Source organism: Balaenoptera borealis, assembly GCF_965194805.1.
Source record: "Balaenoptera borealis genome assembly, chromosome: 4".
NCBI classification, from domain to species: domain Eukaryota; kingdom Metazoa; phylum Chordata; class Mammalia; order Artiodactyla; family Balaenopteridae; genus Balaenoptera; species Balaenoptera borealis.
In genome coordinates this window covers 74,038,147-74,063,018 of record NC_138861.1, presented here as the reverse complement: position 1 = coordinate 74,063,018, position 24,872 = coordinate 74,038,147, and the positions used below count along the sequence as shown (strand labels likewise).

General features: G+C 38.1%; 1 protein-coding gene and 1 long non-coding RNA gene across 10 annotated transcripts in view; one reads left to right on the top strand and one right to left on the bottom strand.

The window, feature by feature from the left end:
- LOC309627849 (RE1-silencing transcription factor-like) overlaps nt 1-11,491 on the top strand; it is a 29,230-nt gene extending 17,739 nt beyond the window's left edge. For all 9 annotated transcript variants that reach the window (XM_082390116.1, XM_082390114.1, XM_082390113.1 and 6 more), the window contains one exon: nt 1,807-11,491. In XM_082390116.1, the coding sequence (XP_082246242.1) occupies nt 1,807-3,794 (1,988 nt within the window). In that variant the 3' untranslated portion in view covers nt 3,795-11,491. The remainder of the gene's footprint in view (nt 1-1,806) is intronic.
- The window catches only part of LOC309627973, a 67,235-nt gene extending 43,171 nt beyond the window's left edge, over nt 1-24,064 (bottom strand). The window contains exon 1 of the long non-coding RNA XR_014244076.1: nt 16,343-24,064. This is a non-coding gene — a long non-coding RNA (uncharacterized lncRNA). The remainder of the gene's footprint in view (nt 1-16,342) is intronic.
- Between the last annotated feature and the right edge of the window lie 808 nt (nt 24,065-24,872).

Genomic DNA, 24,872 nt, shown 5'->3' with positions numbered 1-24,872 from the left:
GAGGTTTGCACCTTGCTTGATGCTGGCTGTGTAAATACCCTCATTCATTAGGACTTAAAAATGACCATTTTCATTTTAATTATTTTATGAGCACAAATATTTTCCTAAAGAGATCAGCTCCATTCATCAGCTCTTTGTTTACTGAGAGGTAGGGTTTATATGGTAAGGCAGGATAAACACATGAAATCTTCCCTTTTGTTTACCCATTCTAAAACTTACCAGCCATTCCAAAAGTGATGCATTACAGGTAATGTGTATTGACTGCTTGGCTATCTGTCCTTTGCTAAGAGGTCTATGTGGATTAGATTATTTATAGTTCACAACACTTAAGAGTATTTTACAGATGAGGAAATTGAGCCTTAGGGAGTTTTCAGTACCTTGCTCAAGACTTCACATTAATTTGCAGAGCCCATATTTGATCCCCCCAGGTATTCTTACTGTAGAACAAATTCTTAACTGTTATGTCACGCATCTTTTCCCCATTCTATGTCTATATATGTTAAGTAAATGTTTGTCTCCTTTGAAGTCATTCAATGGAGAGGAGAGGATAGGGCCAGGTATAGACTAATGCAGCATGTTGTTAGAAACCTCCATTTATGAATCTGTTAGTGGACTAATGTGGGGAAGAGTTGTCCAGTTAGCTACGTTTACAATCTGACATACGCGAATAAGTTTTTGTTTTTGTGATCGAGTATTCTGTCATCAGACATTTTTTAATCATGTAAAGCTTACCGTCTATATGGTTTTACTTCATGTCTGAGTAGTTTTGCTTTATGAAAAAAATTAAATAAGATTTGATGTAAATTTGAGAATGTTTGAGAGATGAATTTTCATAAATGTCAATTTCCATTTTTCTGCTATGCATTCCATTGGACCAGTGGGGTATGGATACCATTTGGTAATATTTGCTAGAGTGTGATCTAGATAGGTATGTATTCAGGAAGAATGAGTTAATCTTAATGCCTTTAATTTGGGGGTTGGGGGTGGGCTTCTGGTCTTGTATGTACCTGTGATTATTACTTTCTTTGCTAATTTTATATACCATATATATTTGTATGCCCCTTTTCATTTACCTAGTTTCTTTGCCCATTCTTTAGAAGAAGGTGGTAGAAAATCAAGAAAAGATTTCTGACTTGTTATATTTTTGCTGTAGACTAGAAACTCCAGCAGTGAAAAAGTTTGCTAAGTGAAACTTGACTCGGCTGTTGCCACGATGCACAAAAGGGTTAAATTTAAAGAAAAATCCTTTTGCTCCCTGAAGCCAAAGCATTCTTTTAAGACTTTCACACGGAAGGTCTGGGAGTGTAGCCTAGAGTGTATAATATTTCTTTTGAAGCCTCAAGGTTTATCTGAAATGTATGGGATTTTTATGTTCTACTCCATTATACATTTGTTTTAACTAAACATAAAAACTTTAAAATTATCTTATCTCTTTGAGTGCCCTTGCCCCCAAATTAACATCAAGAGCCCAAGTCACTTTTCCAGTAATTGTGTATTTCTTGATGAATCTGTGTCCTTTATTAGTGCTTGAGAGCCCTAGCTTGATGAACTTTTTAGAAGATGGTGATTAACTGAGATAATTATTCTCCCATTTGCTATGAGAATCAGTGTCAAGGGATAGAGGAAGGATATACAAATAAATATGGTAAATGTAATTTGCATGATAAAGTCTTCAAGAAATAGTTTTGGTGGTTTTTTGTTTGTTTGTTTTTTTACATGTATCCAGTTCCTTATAAGTATGCTTGAGTAAATCTTGAATTCATTTCTTAATGTATGCCTTCTGCAACATCTCTTGTTTACCTTCAGGTGAGAAGCCATTTAAGTGTGACCAGTGCAGTTATGTGGCCTCTAATCAACATGAAGTAACCCGTCACGCAAGACAGGTTCACAATGGGCCTAAACCTCTTAACTGCCCACACTGTGACTACAAAACAGCAGATAGAAGTAACTTCAAAAAACACGTGGAGCTACATGTTAATCCACGGCAGTTCAACTGCCCTGTATGTGACTACGCAGCTTCCAAGAAGTGTAATCTGCAGTATCATTTCAAATCTAAGCATCCTACTTGTCCTAATAAGACCATGGATGTCTCAAAAGTGAAACTAAAGAAAACCAAAAAGCGAGAGGCTGACTTGCCTGATAACAAAATCACCAATGAGAAAACAGAAACAGAGCAGACAAAAATGAAGGGGGATGTGACTGGGAAGAAAAACGAGAGGTCTGTCAAAGTAGAGAAAAAAGATAATGTTTCAAAAGAGAAAAAGCCTTGTAGTAATGCCTCAAGCCAAGTGACTACCAGAACTCGCAAATCGGCAATGGAAGCTAAAGAAATGGATGTGCGCCCAGGAAATAATTCAGAAAAAAGCTGTAAAAGCAAGAAAAGCAAAAGGAAGACAGAAGCTGAAGCCCGTTCCTTACAAGAACCTGTTAATGATGAGGAACCTGTGACAAAAAAGAAAAAGAAGGCAGAAAGCAAATCCAGAAATAGTCAAGAAGTGCCAAAGGGTGACAGCAAAGTAGAGGAGAATAAAAAGCAAAGTATTTGCATGAAAAACAGTGCAAAGAAGAAAACTCTGAGAAGTAAACCATGTAAAAAAAGCAGCAAGCCTGCTCAGAGGAGGCCCGCTCAGATAGAGCCTCCTCCTCCCGTGGAGTCCGCTGAGGTGGGACCTGTTCAGGCGGAGCCGCCTCCCGCTGCCCCCCCATCTCCTCCTCCTCCTCCTCCTCCTCCTCCTCCTCTTCCTCTCCCCCCCGTGGGGCATGCTGAGGTCGAGGTTGCTCAGACGGAGCTGCTGCCGCCCCCTCCTCCTCCTCCTCCTCCCCCATCCCCTCCTCCTCATCCTCCTCTCCCCGCTGTGGGGCATGCTGAGGTCGAGGTTGTTCAGAAGGGGCCTGTTCATGTGGAGCCTCCTCCCCCCATGGAGCCGATGCCCAAAAGGTCTCCTCAGAAAGATAATGGGAAGGAAAAGCCCAACATGCAGAGTGAAATGGCGCAGAAGGAGCAAGTCCTTATTGAAGTTGGCTTAGTGCCTGTTAAAGACAGGCAGCTTCTAAAGGAAAGTGCAGGTGCACAGGATCTCTTACCACCATCACCACCTCTGCCAAAGGAAAACCTAAAAGAGGAAGAGTCAGAAGACCAAAAATTAGTCCCTGCAGGCGAAGGACATAAAGAAGCTCCCCTTCAAAAAGTGGAAGCAGAAGAGGCAGATCAGAGTCTAGCTGGTCTTGCTGCTGTTACCAAGGCATCTGCCAATATTTCATCCTCTGAACAAAACTTGAATATGCCAGAGGGTGAAACTTTAGATGGTAAACATCAGGCTGACACTATGCTTTGTGAAATGAAGAGGGACACTGATGAGAAGAAAACAGAGAATACCCCCGGCAGAGACTCGGCAGTTGAAGAACCAACTTCACCACCACTTCTTCCTCTACCGCTAGAAAAATGTGAAGCAGTGTCCACAGCTACTGTGGCATCACCTCCCGTCACCGTGGCAGTAAATGAGTCTCAGGAAATGGATGAAGATGAAGGCATCCACAGTCATGATGGAAGTGACCTAAGTGACAACATGTCAGAGGATAGTGATGATTCTGGATTGAATGGGGCTCGGCCAGTTCCACAAGAGACTAGTAGAAAAAATGGAAAGGAAGCCTTGGCAGTCAAAGTGGCCGAGGGAGATTTTGTTTGTATCTTCTGTGATCGTTCTTTTAGAAAGGAAAAAGATTACAGCAAACACCTCAATCGCCATTTGGTTAATGTATACTTCCTTGAAGAGGCAGCTCAAGGGCAGGAGTAAATAAACTTTGGGCAAGGCTTCAGTTCTTAGTTTGTAAGGTCTCTGACATTTTGTATTCATTTGTAGTAGTAGACAACCTTTTGTTTTTAAAAAATTGCTTTAATTAGTATCCAATCTTGATTTTTAAGTGGCATTCTTTTCCTTAGGACTCCATGTACCTAATGATGTACAAATTTTAGCAAATCCGAGGGAGTTAGTGTAATAAGCCAGCTAAATCTGTTAGCTTTTGCTTTTAATTGAGCCAAGAGGGCCAAGGTCGTATTAGAGCATTCTATTGATTTGTTCAGCTATAACTTGCAAGTTTTTTCCCCATGTCTATTCCTGTTTCACTTTAGTTTATTCTTAGTTCCTTGTTTAGCTCTGTAAAAATTGGCATACTTAAATAGCAAATTACTTGAAGAATTTGCCTGCTTTACATAAAGTTAGCACTTTAAAATTATTTTAGAGATGAAAAGAGACATTTAAATTGAAGAGAAGTTCTGCCAACAATGGACAGTGTATCAGCCAAGGTATTTACTTCCTGAATTTTGATCAATACATATTTCTTATTTGTGTATATGTTAATCGTCATAAAAACATTGATTTTGGTGTGTTTTTTTATTTTGGTGCTTTAATAGCTTAAGATGTTGCACATTGTTGTTTTTTTTTTTTAATCTATGCAGTTATATTTTTTTCTAGAACTAGCATTTTTGTTGAACAGTAACACTTTATACATATATTTGCATTTTATTTTTTCCTCTTTGGAGGGATGCTTTTAATCTTGTTTGCAAAAGGGCAGTTTTCTTTTTTCCTTTGCTGCAATTGTCTTTTTTGCAGAATATTAGTGTGTGCAAATTTCTGAGCAAATGAAACATGCAGGTTAAATTCATTGATTTTGATATTCATATCTATGCCAGAATCTGCATTTCATATAAGTTATTTATTTTAAATGCGTATAGTGAATTCATAGCTCTCAGTTTGAACTTTACAATAAATAAGCCACTAGGTCTATACTGAATGGATTTTTATCTCAAATACTAACCATAAGTAAACTTTTGGCCTGTCTTAGTACATCTACTTCCTAAATGTACGGTGTTAAATCGTATCTTAGAGGAAAACCTCTTTCATAGATGGTTGGTGTTTTTATGTCTACTCCGCTGAATAAAGAACTGTAGTTTTTATTTGGAAACTGCAAATCTGGAATTAGGAGGCATAATTACTCCTTCAAGTTATACAGAATATCAGTTTGTGAGATTCCAAAGCCATAGCGATTATACAGAAAACCTATGATGAGAAAGGTAGTATGAGTGCTGGTAGATCAGCTGCTACTTCCTGTGAATACAGTGAAAAAGGCTGGTGAAAGTTAAATTCAGTCCAGATTTAAAAAATCACACTTTCTCAGGGATCTCCACCAACTAGTGGGTGTCCTAGCTGTTCCTGTGACTGCCTTTTTCTACAGGCGAGGACTCAGATGAGCTGCAGCTATTCTCGTGTTCCTGTGGGGCACTTTGTATGGAAGAGTATGTACTTCCAAACTTTGTTGGTAGGTTCTTTGGCCAGTCACCAAAGAATATGAAAGAATCCAGTAAAGGATTTTTCTTGTTGACATCAGTTATTCATTGTAGTCCCAATAAAGTATGATCCCCATAGGGAACCTTGAACAATTCCAGTTCTCCCATGTCCTATTCTGAAATAACCACTTTATATTTCATTGATTTTCTTTTGTCTGATGATCTCTGAGGCAGGTTTCAGAGTTTGGCAATGCAACAGGAAAGATTAGAAAAAGTATTGAAGTATGGGTGGAAAACTTGTTAAAATTCTGAGAGTGAAGTCCAAGTTAAAAGACATTTGAACTTGGAATTGACTGGGAGGCCAAAGATTTAAAGAAGCAGAAGATTCTCTCAAGACATGAGGAGTAAGTTGTGTTACTGGTGTGTGTTTTGTGTGCACGTTGGGGATTTGTAAATGATGTTGAATTCTAAGCTCCGACAATCATTGTCAATGGAAGATCAAGCTGCAAATATTTATGTTTTAAAACTTAAATTATAAGGCTAGTTAAATCTGTCTAACAAATATTTTTTAATATTCTTGGGTACATTTTGTATAAGTTACCTTTTACAGTATATATGAAAAGATTCATGTTAAGTACAAATTACAGATTGGGAATCAGTTTTGGGAAGAGGTTTTGTGCATTCTTTGATACTTCAAAAGAAAAAATCTGACTTCTGGGGAATTGGACTAATTTTCTAATCTAGATTTTAAGACTAGAATGCCAAAAACAAAAGTATGAAGGAAATTAAAACTCCTTATTATGAAAGTGATCTGTGAAAACATTGTTACTGGAAATTGAGTGGACTTGAGGCCTTTCTTCCAGAAAACAAGGACTTGATTGTCAGGCCTATATTAGGTTCTGAACCTTAATGCCATGTATTTGTTCTTATTAAAAATTGTTTCAATGAAAAGTGCATTAGTAATAAGAACTTCTGGTCTAGTTGGGAGTTCTTCCATTTGAAAAATGTGATATTTGCATGGAACTGTTTGAATCTTTTTGTTTTCTCAGTATACCCTCCACTGGATAGGATTGAAGCTAGAATTTTCCCTTTTGATAAAGGAATAAAAAGTGAACATGTTATTTGTAGATTGATGTTTAGTACTAGAGCAAAAGTTGAAATATTAGAATATGTTATAAGCCTAATCCTTGGTAGTCTTATAAAAATATATCTCTTTTAACTATCTTCTGAACCTATATTCACATTGGTTTTCAAGGTATTTTAAGTTATGTTTTCTTCCTCTTTTCAGAGCTGCTTCTATGGGGCTGCCTGTTTTTCTTTTTTAAAGTTAAATTGAGGTGTCATTCACAAAGGGCTGCATTTTTTGTTAAGGTTCCTTACAACTATGGCTGGGTGTTTTACTCTGGTCTCCCAAGAAGGGCCATTTTATCTTTCTCATGACTTTAGAGTCCCTCTAGAGTCACCTCTAAAGTCATGTGGTCTTTAACTTTGGGAACTATTTCTCATCTGAGTGCTAATTCAGATTTAAGCTTGAGTCATCGCCTATCACCCCATGAATGTTAACAGTGGAAGGAATACCTTTCCTGTAGTTTCAGTTCTAGACTGAAAACCTGGGGGAAGAAACTTCATTTTCTTTTTTGCACAAATCAGAAAAACAGCTACTGCGCAGTTTCCTTGTTGACCTCAGCAGATGAACTGGACTAGTAGTGTTAATTCAGATTTAAGCAATTACCTGAATCTTGATTTGAGTAAACTTGTGATCTACATGCAATATTAACTAGATTGGATAGCTTTTATATTTTCACACGTACACATAGGCTCTCCCCACCCTCATCAACATCCATTAGTTATCGAGCTTTGTGAACTGGCATTGAAGCATTACAACAATGTTTTGTTGCACCAATTTTATAAACTTTTACAGTGCAATACGTGTTATTTTTCAGAGACAAACCAAAGTTTAATTTCTCAAGGTTCATGCTGTTTGCTTTAGCAGCATTTGATGGTGGATCTTTTATATACATTTGTAATAGATGGAAAAATAAACCAGATTGCAAATGCTTTTTCTTTCTTTTTTAAAGCAAACCATGTACCAAGTTTTTTGGTCCAAATTGTGTAGGATAAGTTAAATTGCGTTCTAATAACCAATATGAGTGTATTTCTGTAAGTATAGTTATGTTGAAATAAAGTTTTAAAAAGCATTTTATGCCTTTGTTTATTATTGGTACATCAAGTATCAAGGAAGTCAATTTATTTGGCTGGAATTGCAAGTGTATTAATTTTCAAAATCTTTTACCCCAAATAACCCATGGTAGGTAGAAAGGTTGTGGCAGATGTTTTTGTTTGAGTTAACAATCCCAGTGGGTAGTAGTCTAAAGCCTGTCTTTCTATAATTTGCTATTTGGGAGGCAGAGGTGAAGGTTGGGAAAAAACAACCTGCAGACAATTTATAGGAGATTTTACATAGTAATTCCTTCCCAACTACAGGTCCCTTTAACAGTTTTGATATACATGTCCCTTCTCAGTTGCAGGCCTGGTATTAGTAAATTTTAACTCATAATTGAAAAAAGATGCACTGAAGAGAAAATAAAATGAGTTACATTGAATGTTCACTGAAAGCCCGGGCACTATTTTAAGGATTTTACTGTATTCAGTGGAAGTCTGAGAAGAGTATGAAACCCATGAAAAAGTGATAAGCCACATTCTAATAAGGTTCTCTTTCCTTTGTTAGTTCACATAAACAGTGGTGCTGTATGTTGAAGGCTTAGGTGTTTTTGTGGACTTTAGGGAAAAGGGAAAGCGATGTAAGCATCAAAACAACCGGATTGCATTCTGTCCTGATGCAGCAAGTGACCTGGAAGCTTTCAGGAAAGAATAGATATTTCTTGTTGAACCGATGAGTGTGATTTCACTCTCTTCCCCCTCTTGCTTCCCCCTCTTGCAAGAGTCCTTATCAGGAACAAAGCAAAATGAGTTTCCAAGCATTTGTTTTATTGGCATGGTAGAATCAGTGATGAGGAGCATGAAAGTTTCTGCCTGATGCAAGGATATATGGGGAATTTATCATGAATATATAAATGTTACTGATGTGTGACTTGGTTTGTTATTTGAAGGAATGAAAGAATGGTTATTAGTGTGTTTCTCCAGTCCCTTGCTGCTCCTTTCTCAGAGGCTCACCCTGTTATGATTTTCATATGTATCATCCGTTTACACTTAACCTTTGGCCATCCTTTCTTTGTATTCTGCCCATGGTCTCAGTCAGGGCTTGACACTAGTTTGTAGTTAGAGTTAACGGTACAGTAGTATGATCTCTAGGGTACGTTACAGCTCTCATCCTCAGCTCCATAAAGGCAGGTTGGTGAAGCTGCTAAAACAATGTGCTAATGTTTGGTAATCAGGGAAAGTTTGTGTTACGAAATTGCCTTTTTAAAGGATTTCGATGTTTGCTGTATGAGGTGCTCTGTGGCCCTTGCAGTTAGAGCTGGGTTCACAGTGGGCCTCTCTTCCTTACTACTATAACTGGGCAAATCATTTTTAACTTTATTAAACCTCTTTCTTCGTCCAGAAAATGGGGGCATATGGTACTTCTATCCATAGAGTGGCTTTGAGTGTTAAATGCTTATTGAGCACTTAGCCTAGTGCTTGGCATGTAGTTTTAATATTAAGACATTTTCCACTAGATAACAGAGTAAGTATCCTTAAGTATATAATGTGCTTCCTCTATTTGACATTATTAAATTGTATAATCCACCTGCTTGTCTTCATGTCTTGCAAAATAGTGGGAGTTTTAATGTTATATGTGGGCTTTTGTGTCCACTACTTTACTCAACTATATTGTAATCTCTGTAAGAGTCAGAATGCTTTTGTGTTCACTGCTTTCCTCAAGCACCTAAAACAGTATCTGGCCCGTGGAAAGGCAAATAGTTTTTAATTGCCCAGGCCAAGAATAATTATGTGTGTGGTGTCTTGGTGTGTGTGTGTTTCCTTGATTTCAACTAATAATACAATGGTAGTGGTAATTTTAAGATTTTGATAATGCAGAAATCTCTGTGTTCATAGAGTAGGATTTTTTTTTTTTCTGGATGCATTAACAAGTCAAGGAGAGTTCACCCAAGTAGCAGGAAATAGTAAGTTTTGAGAAAGATACTTAGTTAAGAAACTTTATTTTGGAACTTTCCTGGTGGTCCAGTGGTTAAGACTCTGTGCTCCCAATGCAGGGGTCCCGGATTTGATCCCTGGTCAGGGAACTAGATCCCGCACATGCTGCAATGAAGATCCCACGTGCTGCAACTAAGACCCAGCGCAGCCAGATAAATAAGTTAAAAAAAGAAACTTTATTTTGAGAAAGGTTCAGACTTACAGAGAAGTTACAGAAATGGTACCCTGAATTCTTGTGTACCCCTTATTATTTTTTAAAATTTTTATTTAATTTTATTTATTTGGTTTTGCCAGGTCTTAGTTGCGGCATGTGTGCTCCTTAGTTGCGCCTCGCTGGCTCCTTAGTTGTGGCATGTGAACTCTTAGTTGCAGCATGTATGTGGGATCTAGTTCCCTGACCAGGGATCGAACCCGGGCCCCCTGCATTGGGAGCTCGGAGTCTTAACCACTGCATCACCAAGGAAGTCCCTTGTGTACCCCTTACTGTGATCCACTACTCACATTTGCTTTCTATTATGTATGTATTATGTGGTGGATCCCCAGAAATTAAGTTGCAAGCATACCTCTTCATCTCTGAATACTTCAGTTTATCTCTTAAGGGTTAGGGCATTCTCTTATAATGACGAAATTCAGGACTTTAAAGATTGGTGTAGTCTTTAATACACAGTCTATATTCAAAGTGTGCCAAATGTCTTAATATTAACCTTCAACAATCTCCCTGTTCCTAATCCCTCATCGCATTTAGTTGTCACATCTCTTCAGTTTCCTTTAATTTGGAACAACTCTATGCTTTTGTCCTTTACAACATTAAAAGTTTGAAGAGCATATGCCAGCTGTTTAAAGAATGTTCCTTAATTTGGATTATTCTAATTGTTTTCCTCATGCTTCAATTCAGGTTACGCATCTTTGCAGGAATAGTAAGTACTGGTGCATTACATTGGAAGGCACATGATGCCATTATTGGTTGTGTTAACTTTTATTATTTGGTTAAGGTGTTGTCCACCACATTTCTCAACTGGAAAGTTTTTTTTTCCCTTTATAATTAATATTCTGTAGGATGATATAGTGAAACAATCTTGTTCTTCAACACAGCCATTGATTTTAGCATCTACTGATTTTTGCTTAAATCAATTATATATCTTCTATGGTAACTGGTATTCTCTATCAAAAACAGCTTTCTCTTTTCCCCATAGACCTAGGTTCTTGTTTCATGTGCTGAGTTATTCACTTTACCCCAGTTCAGTGGGTGGGGGGGTGCCCTCTTAAGCTAAACGAGACTATTACAGTTTGAGTATCACACTGAACGACTGAAACTCAGAAATACTACATTTCTCTGTGCTTAAGTCAGTCATAACAGTACAATAAAAGTTATGAAAGCTTGATGGAATGCCTTAAGGGATAAACTGCAAGTAGAAATTTGCCAGTGGTAGAGATTCTACCACCAGAAGGCAATTTTAGAGAATGATGTCTTAATTCTTTTATTGATTTTAAAATACCACACCTTTCATTTCTTTTTTGGTGTGCTCTAATTTTTAAAAGACATAATGCAAGTACAACTACATACTCAAAATTCAAGCAAGTTAAAATTCCTCCTGACTAGCTCTCTTCCTACTAATCCTCTTACTCTCATTTGTTTCTCCTCTAGAATTAACTACTGTTAATGATCTGCTGTTAACTGTTAACCTCCATATGTGTATGCATATTGAAACGCTTGATTTCTGTGCTTTTTACATAATTCAGATTATTGATATTCTGCAGTGAGTAGAATTTGAGGATCTTTGTCCTAGTTAAGGACCTTCCTTATTCTTTACAACTGTTGCATAATATTTCATAGTATCATGGTTTAATCGCTGATTATAGTGAAAATTGACCATCTGGAAGTATTTTGAGAGGGGACACCATGTGAAGTGAATGGTTCAGGGGATCCAAAGGATCTTACAACCTTACAAGTTATGTTTATGCTTATGTTCTTAAAGTAGAACTTCTTTTAGATTTGCTAATAGTAATCAAGTCTTGCACTCTTTATTTCAAGGTGGTTTTTTGTTTTTTTTTTTAAATACAGAGGATGGATGTTTAATTTAGTGTTGCTTAAAGTAACAGAATGATGAGTAACATGTTCATTTAACATTCACCATTGATGTGATAAGGGAATAGCACCTTGGTACTCAGCTAATTTTACTGGGGGGAAATGAATTCTCCATATGATGGTATATTAAGGAATTGCAAGTTAATAAGACAGAGGTCCCTGCTTGAGCATGAGCTACAATGGTAGCTGGAATTTTGCCACGTCTAGTGGACCAGTGTGGGGATCCCGGCAGGAGTTTTATCTGCATGGCAGGACAAAGATTTTTCTTTTTTTTTGTTTTTTCCCCTTTCAATTCGTTTAAGACCAAAGATTTTTCTGATGAGATACAGCACATCTTACAGATACTGAGAATAAGGTAGGCAAGTTTGCCTAGTAGCACGCATGAGGCCTTGCAGTTAACAGTAGCAGAGGTAGCTGTAGTGATTGCAGTACCCAGGGACCAGAGAGAGGCAAGGGCAGGAATCTGCAGTAGTATGTTAGAAGTGCTGAGATAGCCTCTTTGGTAGGGACACTAATGAACATGATTTTTCTGTAGGTTAGTAGCAGCAGCAGTGGAGTGGTGAGACTTGCATGTTTCTGCTCTGTGTCCTGTGTGCACAAGTATGAAATTCCACTGAAGGGAGCTGTTGTTGGGGAGGAAGGAAATGGCTGATTTCACGTAAGAGCAGGCTGGCCTTATTCACGACCCACGGGAGCCAACCCTGGGGACACCGGAAATAATTGGGAAACATTTTGCACAGAACTGGAGATCCCGCGTTAGCATCTAGGAGTAGTCCTTTTCTAAGTACCAGGCACTCTTCTAAGCACATCCCATTAACTCTGAATCCTCTCAACATCCCTAAAAAGTAGGTTGTTATTCCCACTTTGCTTCCTACAGACAAGCCAATTGCCTGAAGTCACACAAGTAGGAAGTGGCAGGTCTGTGTTACACTGCTTTTCTGATTAAGTGAAGAATTTTATGTGGGGAAATGGGTGCTGTAATAAATGAAAGGAGCAATTAGGAGTGGTGGTGAAAAGGATTTCAGCCTAATCTGAATGCTCTCAATTTATGATAATGTATTAATTATATTAACATGATATAGAGGTCACTCTTTATGCAGCCTTCTCTGTCATAACATCTAACCAGTTTATATTTACTGACGATCGTGAGAAGTTTACTAGCAGTAATGAGATGAACTTCACCTTTTTGAGATGAACGTAAAGTAGGTTAATGCAGTTGTTCCCTGATTCTACTTATGCCCGGTTCTGAGATAGCATAAGCTGGCATTTTTAGATAAGCGACTATATTATGTGGGTAGTTATTTTTTTAAAATAATTAGTATTTTTAAAATTTTTTATTAGAGTGTAGTTGATTTACAATGTTGTGCTGGTTTCTGCTGTAGAGCAAAGTGAATCAATTATACATATTTCCACTCCTTTAGATTCTTTTCCCATATATGTCATTACAGAGTATTGAGTAGAGTTCCCTGTGCTATACAGTAGGTCCTTATTAGTTACCTATTTTATATAGTGTGTATATGTCAATCCCAATCTCACAATTTATCCCTTCCCCTCTTCCTCCCCTTTCCCCTTGGTAACCATAAGTTTTTCTACTGTGTGACTCTATTTCTGTTTTGTAAATAAGTTCATTTGTATCATTTTTCAAGATTCCACATATAAGCAATATCATATGATATTTATCTTTCTCTCTCTGACTTACTTTACTTAGTATGATAATCTCTAGGTCCATCCTTCTTGCTGCCAATGGCATTGTTTCATTCTTTTTTATGGCTGAGTAATAATTCCATTGTATATATATATACCACATCTTCTTTATCCATTCCTTTGTCGATGGACATTTAGGTTGCTTCCATGTCTTGGCTATTGTAAATAGTGCTGCTGTGAACATTGGGGTGCATGTATCTTTTTGAATTAGAGTTTTCTCTGGGTATATGCCCAGCAGTGGTATTGCTGGATCATACGGTAGTTCTATTTTTAGTTTTTTTTTTTTTTAAAGGAACCTCCATACTGTTCTCCATAGTGGCTGTACCAATTTACATTCCCACCAACAGTGTAGGAGGGTTCCCTTTTCTCCACACCCTCTCCAGCATTTAATGTTTATAGGGTTTTTTAAAAAATTAATTATTTTTGGCTGTGTTGGGTCTTTGTTGCTGCGTGTGGGTTTTTCTCTAGTTGCAGTGAGTGGGGGCTACTCTTTGTGGTGCACAGGCTTCTCATTGCGGTGGCTTCTCTTGTTGCGGAGCATGGGCTCTAGGTGCGCGGGTGCTTCAGTAGTTGTGGCTCGCAGGCTCTAGAACGCAGGCTCCTGTAGTTGTGGTGCACGGGCTTAGTTGCTCCGTGGCATGTGGGATCTTCCTGGACCAGGGCTTAAACCCATGTCCCCTGCATTGGCAGGCAGATTCTTAACCAGTGCGCCACCAGGGAAGTCCCGTTTGTGGAGTATTCAACGATGGCCATTCTGACCGGTGTGAGGTGATACTTCATTGTAGTTTTGATTTGTGGGTAGCTATTTGAAAACAGAAGAACATATCATAATTTAAAGAGAAGAACAACATTTATTTTGAAACGTCCTTGGTTCTTGGGCCCTGTGAGCCTGCTGTATTGTAGGCCCAGAAATTTGTCCCATTTGATCCATTTATTAGAATATCACTTGAGTTACAGGCACTTGGCATCAGGTGCCTGTCTCCTGGTCTCTCAGAATCCATAGGGAGTGGTGGAGACATACAACAACAGGCTCTACACGCTAGACAGCAGGAAGTGCTGAGAGCAACAAATGTCTCCACGTGGGTTTCTGCCTCCTTCTTTGGCGTCAGAGATGGAGAAATGCTGGTAGGCAGCCAGTGCTAAGAGAAGGATTCTGAAATCACTTTCAACCCCCATGTCACTCCACTCCTCTCCCTGGTTGTAGAGCCAGGAAAAGAAGAGTTTCTAGGGCCTCAGGATCCTAAGCTTGGATTCTGCCTAAAACCTACTTTCTCCTTGGAGAGTAATAGGGTACTACTTTGAGATACTAAGTTCCTTCATTTCTGTGTCCTCATTACCTCCCCTAACAGAGACTATGCAGATAGCTGACTTCCTGATTTAACATTCTGATAGTGTAAGTACTCCATGAGGGTGGGTCAGGATGGGAGTAGAGATTGCCTAGGTTTGCACCTGAGCGGATTTGTTTTTTCACTTTAAATTTATGAAAGTAATACATGCACAGTTAAAACACTATTCCTGAAAGATTCATGATGAAATCAAAATCCCACAGCCTTGTGTTCCTTCCTTTCCAGTCATGAGCTGCCCTATGTATCTGACTCCTGAGGTAAATTTAAGTCAGCATCAAATTTCTTATTTGATAAATTTACAGTGGATTCTCTTCACATAGGTCAGAATATATAGCATGTTATACTGCATTTTCCTCAAGGGGATGAACGTGCTGAAACCTTGTGATGGATGAAAGTGGCTACAGATTCTTTGCAGCCCTTCCAATCAACTTGAGTCTGTGCTGCCATTGCAACTTGCTTTGACCAGTAGAATGCAGCAGAGTGACATTGCGTGATCTCTGAGCTTCAGAGGTCTTGCAGCTTCTACTCTCATGCTTTTTCTGAACACGATGATCTTGTGAACAAGCCTGAACTGGCCTACTTTAGGACAATATTCTAGGTAGAGAGAGGGACCCATGGAAGAAGGCCTAGGTTTCCAAGTTATTACAGCCATCCCAGCTGAAGCTCCTGACATGGAGTGAGGTCTGCAAATGCATATCCCCACAGAGTGGGAGAACCACTGAGCTGAGCCCGGATTAAACTGCCCAACTAAAGAGCAAATAGAAGCTTGTTTCAAGTCACTAAGTTTTGGGGTGGTTAGCTGCTCAGCAGCAGATGTGGATACAAACCTAATTATGCCCTCAGTCTAGTTAAAAAAGAAGCATTTCCAATTGACAAATGAGCAACTGTACCTAGAACTGATTGAAGCCAGGCTGAATGGGGGAGCATTGTTTTCTTTTGTTGAATAGTCTCGTCCAAGTTCCCATGCTGTAAATTTTCAGTACATTTCTTGGAATTAACTTTACATAATAGCTTTTTCATCCAGTGAAAAAGACATTTTCCTTAGCAAGTGTTTCAGTAAAATATATCTTCTATCTAGTATTTAAGGGAAAGTAGTCACCATTTCTCTAATTTTTATTCCAGTTGAATATTTAACCATAAAGTTTAATGTGAACAGTGGAAAGTGAGAAATCTCTTTAGGCTAGATGTTAAATGTTGAGAAAACTGGAGATAATAGAAAGCTTTTAGTTGGGCAACTAAGATCCCCTTTTAGTGAAAATCAGTTAAGATGTGAAAAGGAACAGGAAACAGGATGAATGCTCAAGCAGAAAGGCAAGGCCATTTAAACAAGTTCAGGGCCAAATTAATTTGGTTTTTGAAGCTATTTGATTTGTGAATAAATAGGGACTAGGTCTATGTCACTAATAGGATCAGGACTTTATTTATTTATTATTTATTTATTTTAAACATTACATTAGTTTACTTAAAATACAACTACAGAAATTTTTTAAATTAATCATCTCCATTTCTTTGATAAGAAACTTAATGAACTTTTTTCCTCCTTTATCATCAATGGTTTTTTTTTTTTTTTTTTTTGGGGCAGGTTCTTATTAGTCATCAGTTTTATACACATCAGTGTATACATGTCAATCCCAATCACCCAATTCATCACTGCCCCCCCTCACGGCTTTCCCCCCTTGGTGTCCATATGTTTGTTCTCTACGTCTGTGTCTCAACTTCTGCCCTGCAAACTGGTTCATCTGTACCATTTTTCTAGGTTCCACATACATGCGTTAATATACGATATTTGTTTTTCCCTTTCTGACTTACTTCACTCTGTATGACAGTCTCTAGATCCATCCACGTCTCAACAAATGACTCAATTTCGTTCCTTTTTATGGCTGAGTAAATATTCCATTGTATATATGTACCACAACTTCTTTATCCATTCGTCTGTCGATGGGCATTTAGGTTGCTTCCATGACCTGGCTATTGTAAATAGTGCTGCAATGAACATTGGGGTGCATGTGTCTTTTTGAATTATGGTTTTCTCTGGGTATATGCCCAGTAGTGGGATTGCTGGATCATGTGGTAATTTTATTTTTAGTTTTTTAAGGAACCTCCATACTGTTCTCCATAGTGGCTGTATCAATTTACATTCCCACCAACAGTGCAAGAGGGTTCCCTTTTCTCCACACCCTCTCCGGCATTTGTTGTTTGTAGATTTTCTGATGATGCCCATTCTAACTGGTGTGAGGTGATACCTCATTGTAGTTTTGATCTGCATTTCTCTAATAATTAGTGAGGTTGAGGAGCTTTTCATGTGCTTCTTGGCCATCTGTATGTCTTCTTTGGAGAAATGTCTGTTTAGGTCTTCTGCCCATTTTTGAATTGGGTTCTTTGTTTCTTTAATATTGAGCTGCATGGGCTGTTTATATATTTTGGAGATCACTCCTTTGTCCGTTGATTCGTTTGCAAATATTTTCTCCCATTCTGAGGGTTGTCTTTTCGTCTTGTTTATGGTTTCCGTTGCTGTGCAAAAGCTTTTAAGTTTCATTAGGTCCCATTTGTTTATTTTTGTTTTTATTTCCATTACTCCAGGAGGTGGATCAAAAAAGATCTTGCTGTGATTTATGTCAAAGACTGTTCTTCCTATGTTTTCCTCTAAGAGTTTTATAGTGCCTGGTCTTACATTTAGGTCTCGAATCCATTTTGAGTTTATTTTTGTGTATGGTGTTAGGGAGTGTTCTAATTTCATTCTTTTACTTGTAGCTGTCCAGTTTTCCCAGCACCACTTATTGAAGAGACTGTCTTTTCTCCATTGTATATCCTAGCCTCCTTTGTCGTAGATAAGTTGACCATAGGTGCGTGGGTTTATCTCTGGGCTTTCTATCTTGTTCCATTGATCTATGTTTCTGTTTTTGTGCCAGTACCATATTGTCTTGATTACTGTAGCTTTGTAGTATAGTCTGAAGTCAGGGAGTCTGATTCCTCCAGCTCCGTTTTTTTCCCTCAAGACTGCTTTGCTATTTGGGGTCTTTTGTGTTTCCATACAAATTTTAAGATTTTTTGTTCTAGTTCTGTAAAAAGTAACATTGGTAATTTGATAGGGATTGCATTGAATCTGTAGATTGCTTTGGGTAGTATAGTCATTTTCACAATCTTGACTCTTCTAATCCAAGAACATGGTATATCTCTCCATCTGTTGGTATCATCTTTAATTTCTTTCATCAGTGTCTGTTTCATCAGTGTATGTTTTCTGCATACAGGTCTTTTGTCTCCCTAGGTAGGTTTATTCCTAGGTATTTTATTCTTTTTGTTGCAATGGTAAATGGGAGTGTTTCCTTAATTTCTCTTTCTGATCTTTCATTGTTATTGTATAGTAATGCAAGAGATTTCTGTGCATTAATTTTGTATCCTGCAACTTTACCAAATTCATTGATTAGCCCTAGTAGTTTTCTGGTGGCATCTTTAGGATTCTGTATGTATAGTATCATGTCATCTGCAAACAGTGACAGTTTTACTTCTTCTTTTCCAATTTGTATTCCTTTTATTTCTTTTTCTTCTCTGATTACCGTGGCTAGGACTTCCAAAACTATGTTGAATAATAGTGGTGAGAGTGGACATCCTTGCCTTGTTCCTGATCTTAGAGGAAATGCTTTCAGTTTTTCACCATTGAGAATAATATTTGCTTTGGGTTTGTCATATATGGTCTTTATTATGTTGAGGTAGGTTCCCTCTATGCCCACTTTCTGGAGAGTTTTTATTATAAATGGGTGTTGAATATTGTCTAAAGCTTTTTCTGCATCTTTTGAGATGATCATATGGTTTTTCTTCTTCAATTTGTTAATATGGTATATCACATTGATTTGCGTATATTGAATCCGTGCATCCCTGGGATAAATCCCACTTGATCGTGGTGTATGATCCTTTTAATGTGTTGTTGGATTCTGTTTGCTAGTATTTTGTTGAGGATTTTTGCATCTATATTCATCAGTGATATTGGTCTGTAATTTTCTTTTTTTGTAGTATCTTTGTCTGGTTTTGGTATCAGGGTGATGGTGGCCTCATAGAATGAGTTTGGTAGTGTTCCTTCCTCTGCAATTTTTTGGAAGAGTTTGAGAAGGCTGGGTGTTAGCTCTTCTCTAGATGTTTGATAGAATTCACTGTGAAGCCATCTGGTCCTGGACTTTTGTTTGTTGGAAGAGTTTTCATCACAGTTTCAATTTCATTACTTGTGATTGGTCTGTTCATATTTTCTCTTTCTTCCTGCTTCAGTCCTGGAAGGCTATACCTTTCTAAGAATTTGTCCATTTCTTCCAGGTTGTCCATTTTATTGGCATAGAGTTGCTTGTAGCAGTCTCTTAGGATGTTTTGTATTTCTGCGGTGTCTGTTGTAACTTCTCCTTTTTCATTTCTAATTTTATTGATTTGAGTCCTCTCCCTCTTTTTCTTGATGAGTCTGGCTAATGGTTTATCAATTTTGTTTATCTTCTCAAAGAACCCACTTTTAGTTTTATTGATCTTTGCTATTGTTTTCTTTGTTTCTGTTTCATTATTTCTGCTCTGATCTTTATGATTTCTTTCCTTCTGCTGACTTTGGGTTTTGTTTGTTCTTCTTTCTCTAGTTCCTTTAGGTGTAAGGTTAGATTGTTTTTTTGAGATTTGATTTTTCTTGTTTCTTGAGGTAGGCTTGTATAGCTATAAACTTCCCTCTTAGAACTGCTTTTGCTGCATCCCATAGGTTTCGGATCGTCGTGTTTTCATTGTCATTTGTCTCTAGGTATTTTTTTATTTCCTCTTTGATTTCTTCAGTGACCTCTTGGTTATTTAGTACCGTATTGTTTAGCCTCCATGTGTTTGTGTTTTTTATGTTTTTTTCCCCTGTAATTGATTTCTAATCTCATAGCATTGTGGTCAGAAAAGATCCTTGATATGATTTCAATTTTCTTAAATTTACTGAGGCTTGATTTGTGACCCAAGATGTGATCTATCTTGGAGAATGTTCCGTGCGCACTTGAGAAGAAAGTGTAGTCTGCTGTTTTTGGATGGAATGTCCTATAAGTATCAATTAAATCTATCTGGTCTATTGTGTCTATTTAAAGCTTGTGTTTCCATATTAATTTTCCGTTTGAATGATCTGTCCATTGGTGTAAGTGAGGTGTTAAAGTCCCCCACTATTGCTGTGTTACTGTCGATTTCCTCTTTTATAGCTGTTAGCAGTTGCCTTATGTATTGAGGTGCCCCTATGTTGGGTGCATATATATTTATAATTGTTCTATCTTCTTCTTGGATTGATCCCTTGATCATTATGTAGTGTCCTTCCTTGTCTCTTGTAACATTCTTTATTTTAAAGTCTGTTTTATCTGATATGAGTATTGCTACTCCAGCTTTCTTTTGATTTCCATTTGCATGGAATATCTTTTTCCATCCCCTCACTTTCAGTCTGTATGTGTCCCTAGGTCTGAAGTGGGTCTCTTGTAGACAGCATATAGATGGGTGTTGCTTTTGTATCCATTCAGCAAGCCTGTGTCTTTTGGTTGGAGCATTTAATCCATTCACGTTTAAGGTAATTATCAATATGTATGTTCCTGTTACCATTTTCTTAATTGTTTTGGGTTTGTTTTTGTAGGTCCTTTTCTTCTCTTGTGTTTCCCAGTTAGAGAAGTTCCTTTAGCATTTGTTGTAGAGCTGGTTTGGTGGTGCTGAATTCTCTTAGCTTTTGCTTGTCTGTAAAGCTTTTGATTTCTCCATCGAATCTGAATGAGATCCTTGCCAGGTAGAGTAATCTTGGTTGTAGGTTCTTCCCTTTCATCACTTTAAGTATATCATGCCACTTGCTTCTGGCTTGTAGAGTTTCTGCTGAGAAATCAGCTGTTAACCTTATGGGAGTTCCCTTGTATGTTATTTGTCGTTTTCCCCTTGCTTTCAATAATCTTTCTTTGTCTTTAAATTTTGCCAATTTGATTACTATGTGTCTCAGCATGTTTCTCCTTGGGTTTATCCTGTACGGGACTCACTGCGCTTCCTGGACTTGGGTGGCTATTTCCTTTCCCATGTTAGGGAAGTTTTCGACTATAATCTCTTGAAATATTTTCTCTGGTCCTTTCTCCCTCTCTTCTCCTTCTGGAACCCCTATAATGTGAATGTTGTTGCATTTAATGTTGTCCCAGAGGTCTATTAGGCTGTCTTCATTTCTTTTCATTCTTTATTCTGTTCTGCAGCAGTGAATTCCACCATTCTGTCTTCCAGGTCACTTATCCATTCTTCTGCCTCAGTTATTCTGCTATTGATTCCTTCTAGTGTAGTTTTCATTTTAGTTATTGTATTGTTCATCTCTGTTTGTTTGTTCTTTAATTCTTCTAGGTCTTTGTTAAACATTTCTTGCATCTTGTTGATCTTTGCCTCCATTCTTTTTCCGAGGTCCTGGATCATCTTCACTATCGTTATTCTGAATTCTTTTTCTGGAAGGTTGCCTATCTCCACTTCATTTAGTTGTTTTTCTGGGATTTTATCTTGTTCCTTCATCTGGTACATAGTCCTCTGCTTTTTCATCTTGTCTATCTTTCTGTGAATGTGGTTTTTGTTCCACAGGATGGAGGACTGTAGTTCTTGCTTCTGCTGTCTGCCCTCTGGTGGATGAGGCTGTCTAAGAAGCTTGTGTAAGTTTCCTGATGGGAGGGACTGGTGGTGGGTAGAGCTCCATCAATGGTTTTGTTCTCAGATCAAGTATAAACCTTCATGAGAAGCAGTAAATTCTGAGTAGAACATATTTTCCAGCACAGCTCTAGGCACAAATGTAGAAGTCAAGCTGCTGCCTGCTGACCTCTCTTCTGGCTCTGTAACTGCAGATGACTCCACTTTTTAAAGCATCAGGATCAGGACTTTATATCAGTTTTTTTTTTTAGGATACTTTACTGGTGTATTTCTTTGGATGTTTGGCATTCCAAATTTCCTGTGTATGTAATTTCCTATTTTCTTAATCAGAATTGTGGGTCAGGATCTCCACTCATGCTGTGATCTGTCCGTGGTACTTGACAAAGCTCACTAGCAATGTGAAAAGATTCCCAGCCAGCCATGAAAGCACTTTCAATTTAAAACTACCTGAGATGGTAAGACAGCATGAAAATCACAGCGAGACACTTTAGGTTTGGGCAGCATTGCTGAAGTCAGACAGCAAGGGTGCAGCACATCACACACAACACACACCCTAGCTCTGAGGAATGTTCTCAGGCTGGAATTGTATATGGGAGGGTTCAAAGGAAGATAGAAAGAGAACTAAGTGGCAGTGACACAGGGTTTCCAAGGAAATTGTGTCAAAACCTTTGGTCTTCAAAGTGGGTTGCTTTTCTTTTCTAAGATAACACGTTTTCCTCTTAAGGTTGAAAAGTTCTCGCCTTCTCGCCTTTAGCCTTGTAATGGGTTCTAATATATAGAGGAAGTATTGTGTGGTGGTTAAAACCTGGGTGCTGGTGGAACTGTTTTGTATCCTGATTATGGTGGTTGTTAATTAACTTGTACATATATTAAACTCCATAGAACTGTACATAGAAAGGGAAAAAAAAGTCAGTTTTACTGTATAATTAAACAAACCCACAGGGTGCTGGGGCTAGACTGCTTGGGTTTGTTTGAATCAGAGATCCATCACTCCTTCATTGTGTGACCCTGGGCTGGTTACATGTTCCCTAGCTTCCTCATCTCTAAATGCAGGTAATAACAATACCACCTGCATGGGATTGTTGTAAGGATTCAGTTAATAATGTAAAGTGCTTAAAAGTGCCAGGCTCATTGTGCGTGCTTAAACAAGAGTTAGCTGTTATTACTATTATAAGAATGTAAAGGAATAAAAAGAAGCTATATGGGCTATCATGATCATAGCAGCTGCGAATAGTCTCACATACAACTGTCCTGAGGTACTGTCTTTAGGCAGTACAGGAAGAAACCCTAGAAAAGTGTGAAGTTACTAAGCAAATTTAAGTCTGCTCTATTGCTATTTTTCAGGGAAGGCAAAAACCCACTTCCAAAACAAAAAACTCACCTCTTCCTCCTAATTCATTCATTCATGCATTGAATGCTGGCTATTTTTGAGAAACTTACTGAAAAATTAGAAAGGATCTTGGCAGTCTCTCATGTCCAAAATCACCTGATGACGTGTTCTCTAGCATGTGTGTCTTTGTGTGTGGCCTCAGTTTTCTCAGATTTACCACAGTTACTGGCCAGAGGTACTGACTGTCTGTGATTAAGCATCATACCTATTGCACCTACCAGTGAGAATATTATGACCAAATTCTTCCGCTAGGTTGATTAGCCAGAAGGTAAATTCTGAGAATTGTTTGAGAAGCAAAAGGAAGCTTCTGCAAAACAGTGTTTTAAGGATGGTCTAGACTTAATAATCAGAACATGAAACTCCTGTATTAAATGAGAGAATATCGATGGTCTTTGACATGAAGGGGAAAAGTGAGGCATCATTCCTACATGATGTTAAAATATTAATCTTTAGCCATTCCCACCCACTACAGGGCATCAGTGGGGCAGACAACATGACAGAGACATTAAGAGCACGCAGAGGTGCTATCTATTGGATTCACATGAGTCTGAAGTTTTGTTTTTATTGTTTAAGCACTACTCTTTGACAGTTGAGAGAAAACAATCCCCTGGGGAGGAAGAGAGCAGCCAAGAGAAAATGGAACATTCTGAGAAAGAACGGAAATGATTCTACTGCTCCATAAGACAGAGCCAAGTGGGAGGGAAGCCAGGGTAAATGATCAGAGGCCATCTACAAAACAGCTCGCCTCAGCTTCAGTGCTGGGTGCCTACTCAGTGAATAACAGCTCTGCCATGTCCGGCACAGCTGGAGCTCCAAGTTAGTCATCTGCAGGAAACTAGCCTTGATTTCCATTTTGCAAAAAGCGTCTGAGTGATCAAGAAACACAAGCACACAGGATTGCATCTGTGCTCCACTTTTCCTTGGTTGTCATGGGAATTGTTGCAAGTAACATAAACAAATTTAGACTCTGCGGAACTACACAGTAAAGACCTAGTGATTAGTAGGGCTTGCTGTTGATGGTGATTAAAAATGCAAAATGTTGAAACTTCACTTTGTCTCAGTAACTTTGAAGAAAATGCTGTTTTAAAGAGGGGAAGAAAGATATGATGGAACTTTAAAAAATAAAAATGCATATTTAATATCACATAGAAGTCAAAAAACTCTTTGATGGCACATATTTCTTTTAAGGTGTCATGAATACAAAAGGGGTGACATGCTGAACACAACAAGGCCGCAGAACCAACTGGTATAAAGTTACTAAATCATTTTCTAGCCCCTCAAAACAACCTCTGTTCTGTGGACATGAGGGGGCTGTCCTGACACCTTGCCATTAATTTCTACTCTTTACTAGTTCCTGCATGCTGCCACAGTGTAAATGATTAATGATGGAAGGGCACTCTTCACACTAAGATCAATGGATTAAGAAGTATCAGTAAGCTGACATATGCTCAGAAACCAACACAGTAAGAGAACTTTCTTAAACCAAAATCCATTGTGGGTCAATTGGATAGAACAGCAGTGATCCTGGGCTGCATTAGGTTGGCAGAATGTGGTGTAAATTAGTAGCAGATCCTAGCACCAGTTCTCAACTGTCTAGGCACAGTTGTCTGAGGTCTGAGGGCCTTTTCTGTCTGAGGTATTGTAACCACTGTTTCCTGGCTTTCCGGCCTGTTTTTGCTGAGAATCATAAAATGTTAGGACTGAAATATCTACTGTCATTCCCCCATTTTACAGATGAGAAAATGATGACCCAAAGAGACTAATACAACCAGGGAAACTGAAACTTACTTAGTAAATTGCACTGTTTGAAGTTGCTAGCAAAATACCTTGGAACATTTTTAGATATGCCTCAGTCAAAACATAACCATTGAATTTTACAGGTAAGAAAAACCTGAGAATATAAGTTATGAACATTTAAAAATGGAATCTTTGCTGGTTGAGAGGTCTAAAAGCCTAGAGAGAAGATAAGGCGGGAGAAATATTCTGCTTTCTAAAATACATTGTAAGTTTTCAGGGTAAATACAGCATCAGTTTTTGGATTCTGTATTTTTCCACAAATGCTAAGTTTACCATATTTTCTTCATTTTATCTAAAGATTCAGGCCTAGCTCCAAACTATAAACAGTAGATAGAAATATAATGGTCACAATTTTAACTTGTAAAATTAATTGTATTTCACTCTCTCCAAAATAAACTAGAAATCGACTACCAATCATTTTCTCAACTTGGGAAGCTACCGCCCTCTAGAGGGTGGGTCTGGAAACGTCAGGGG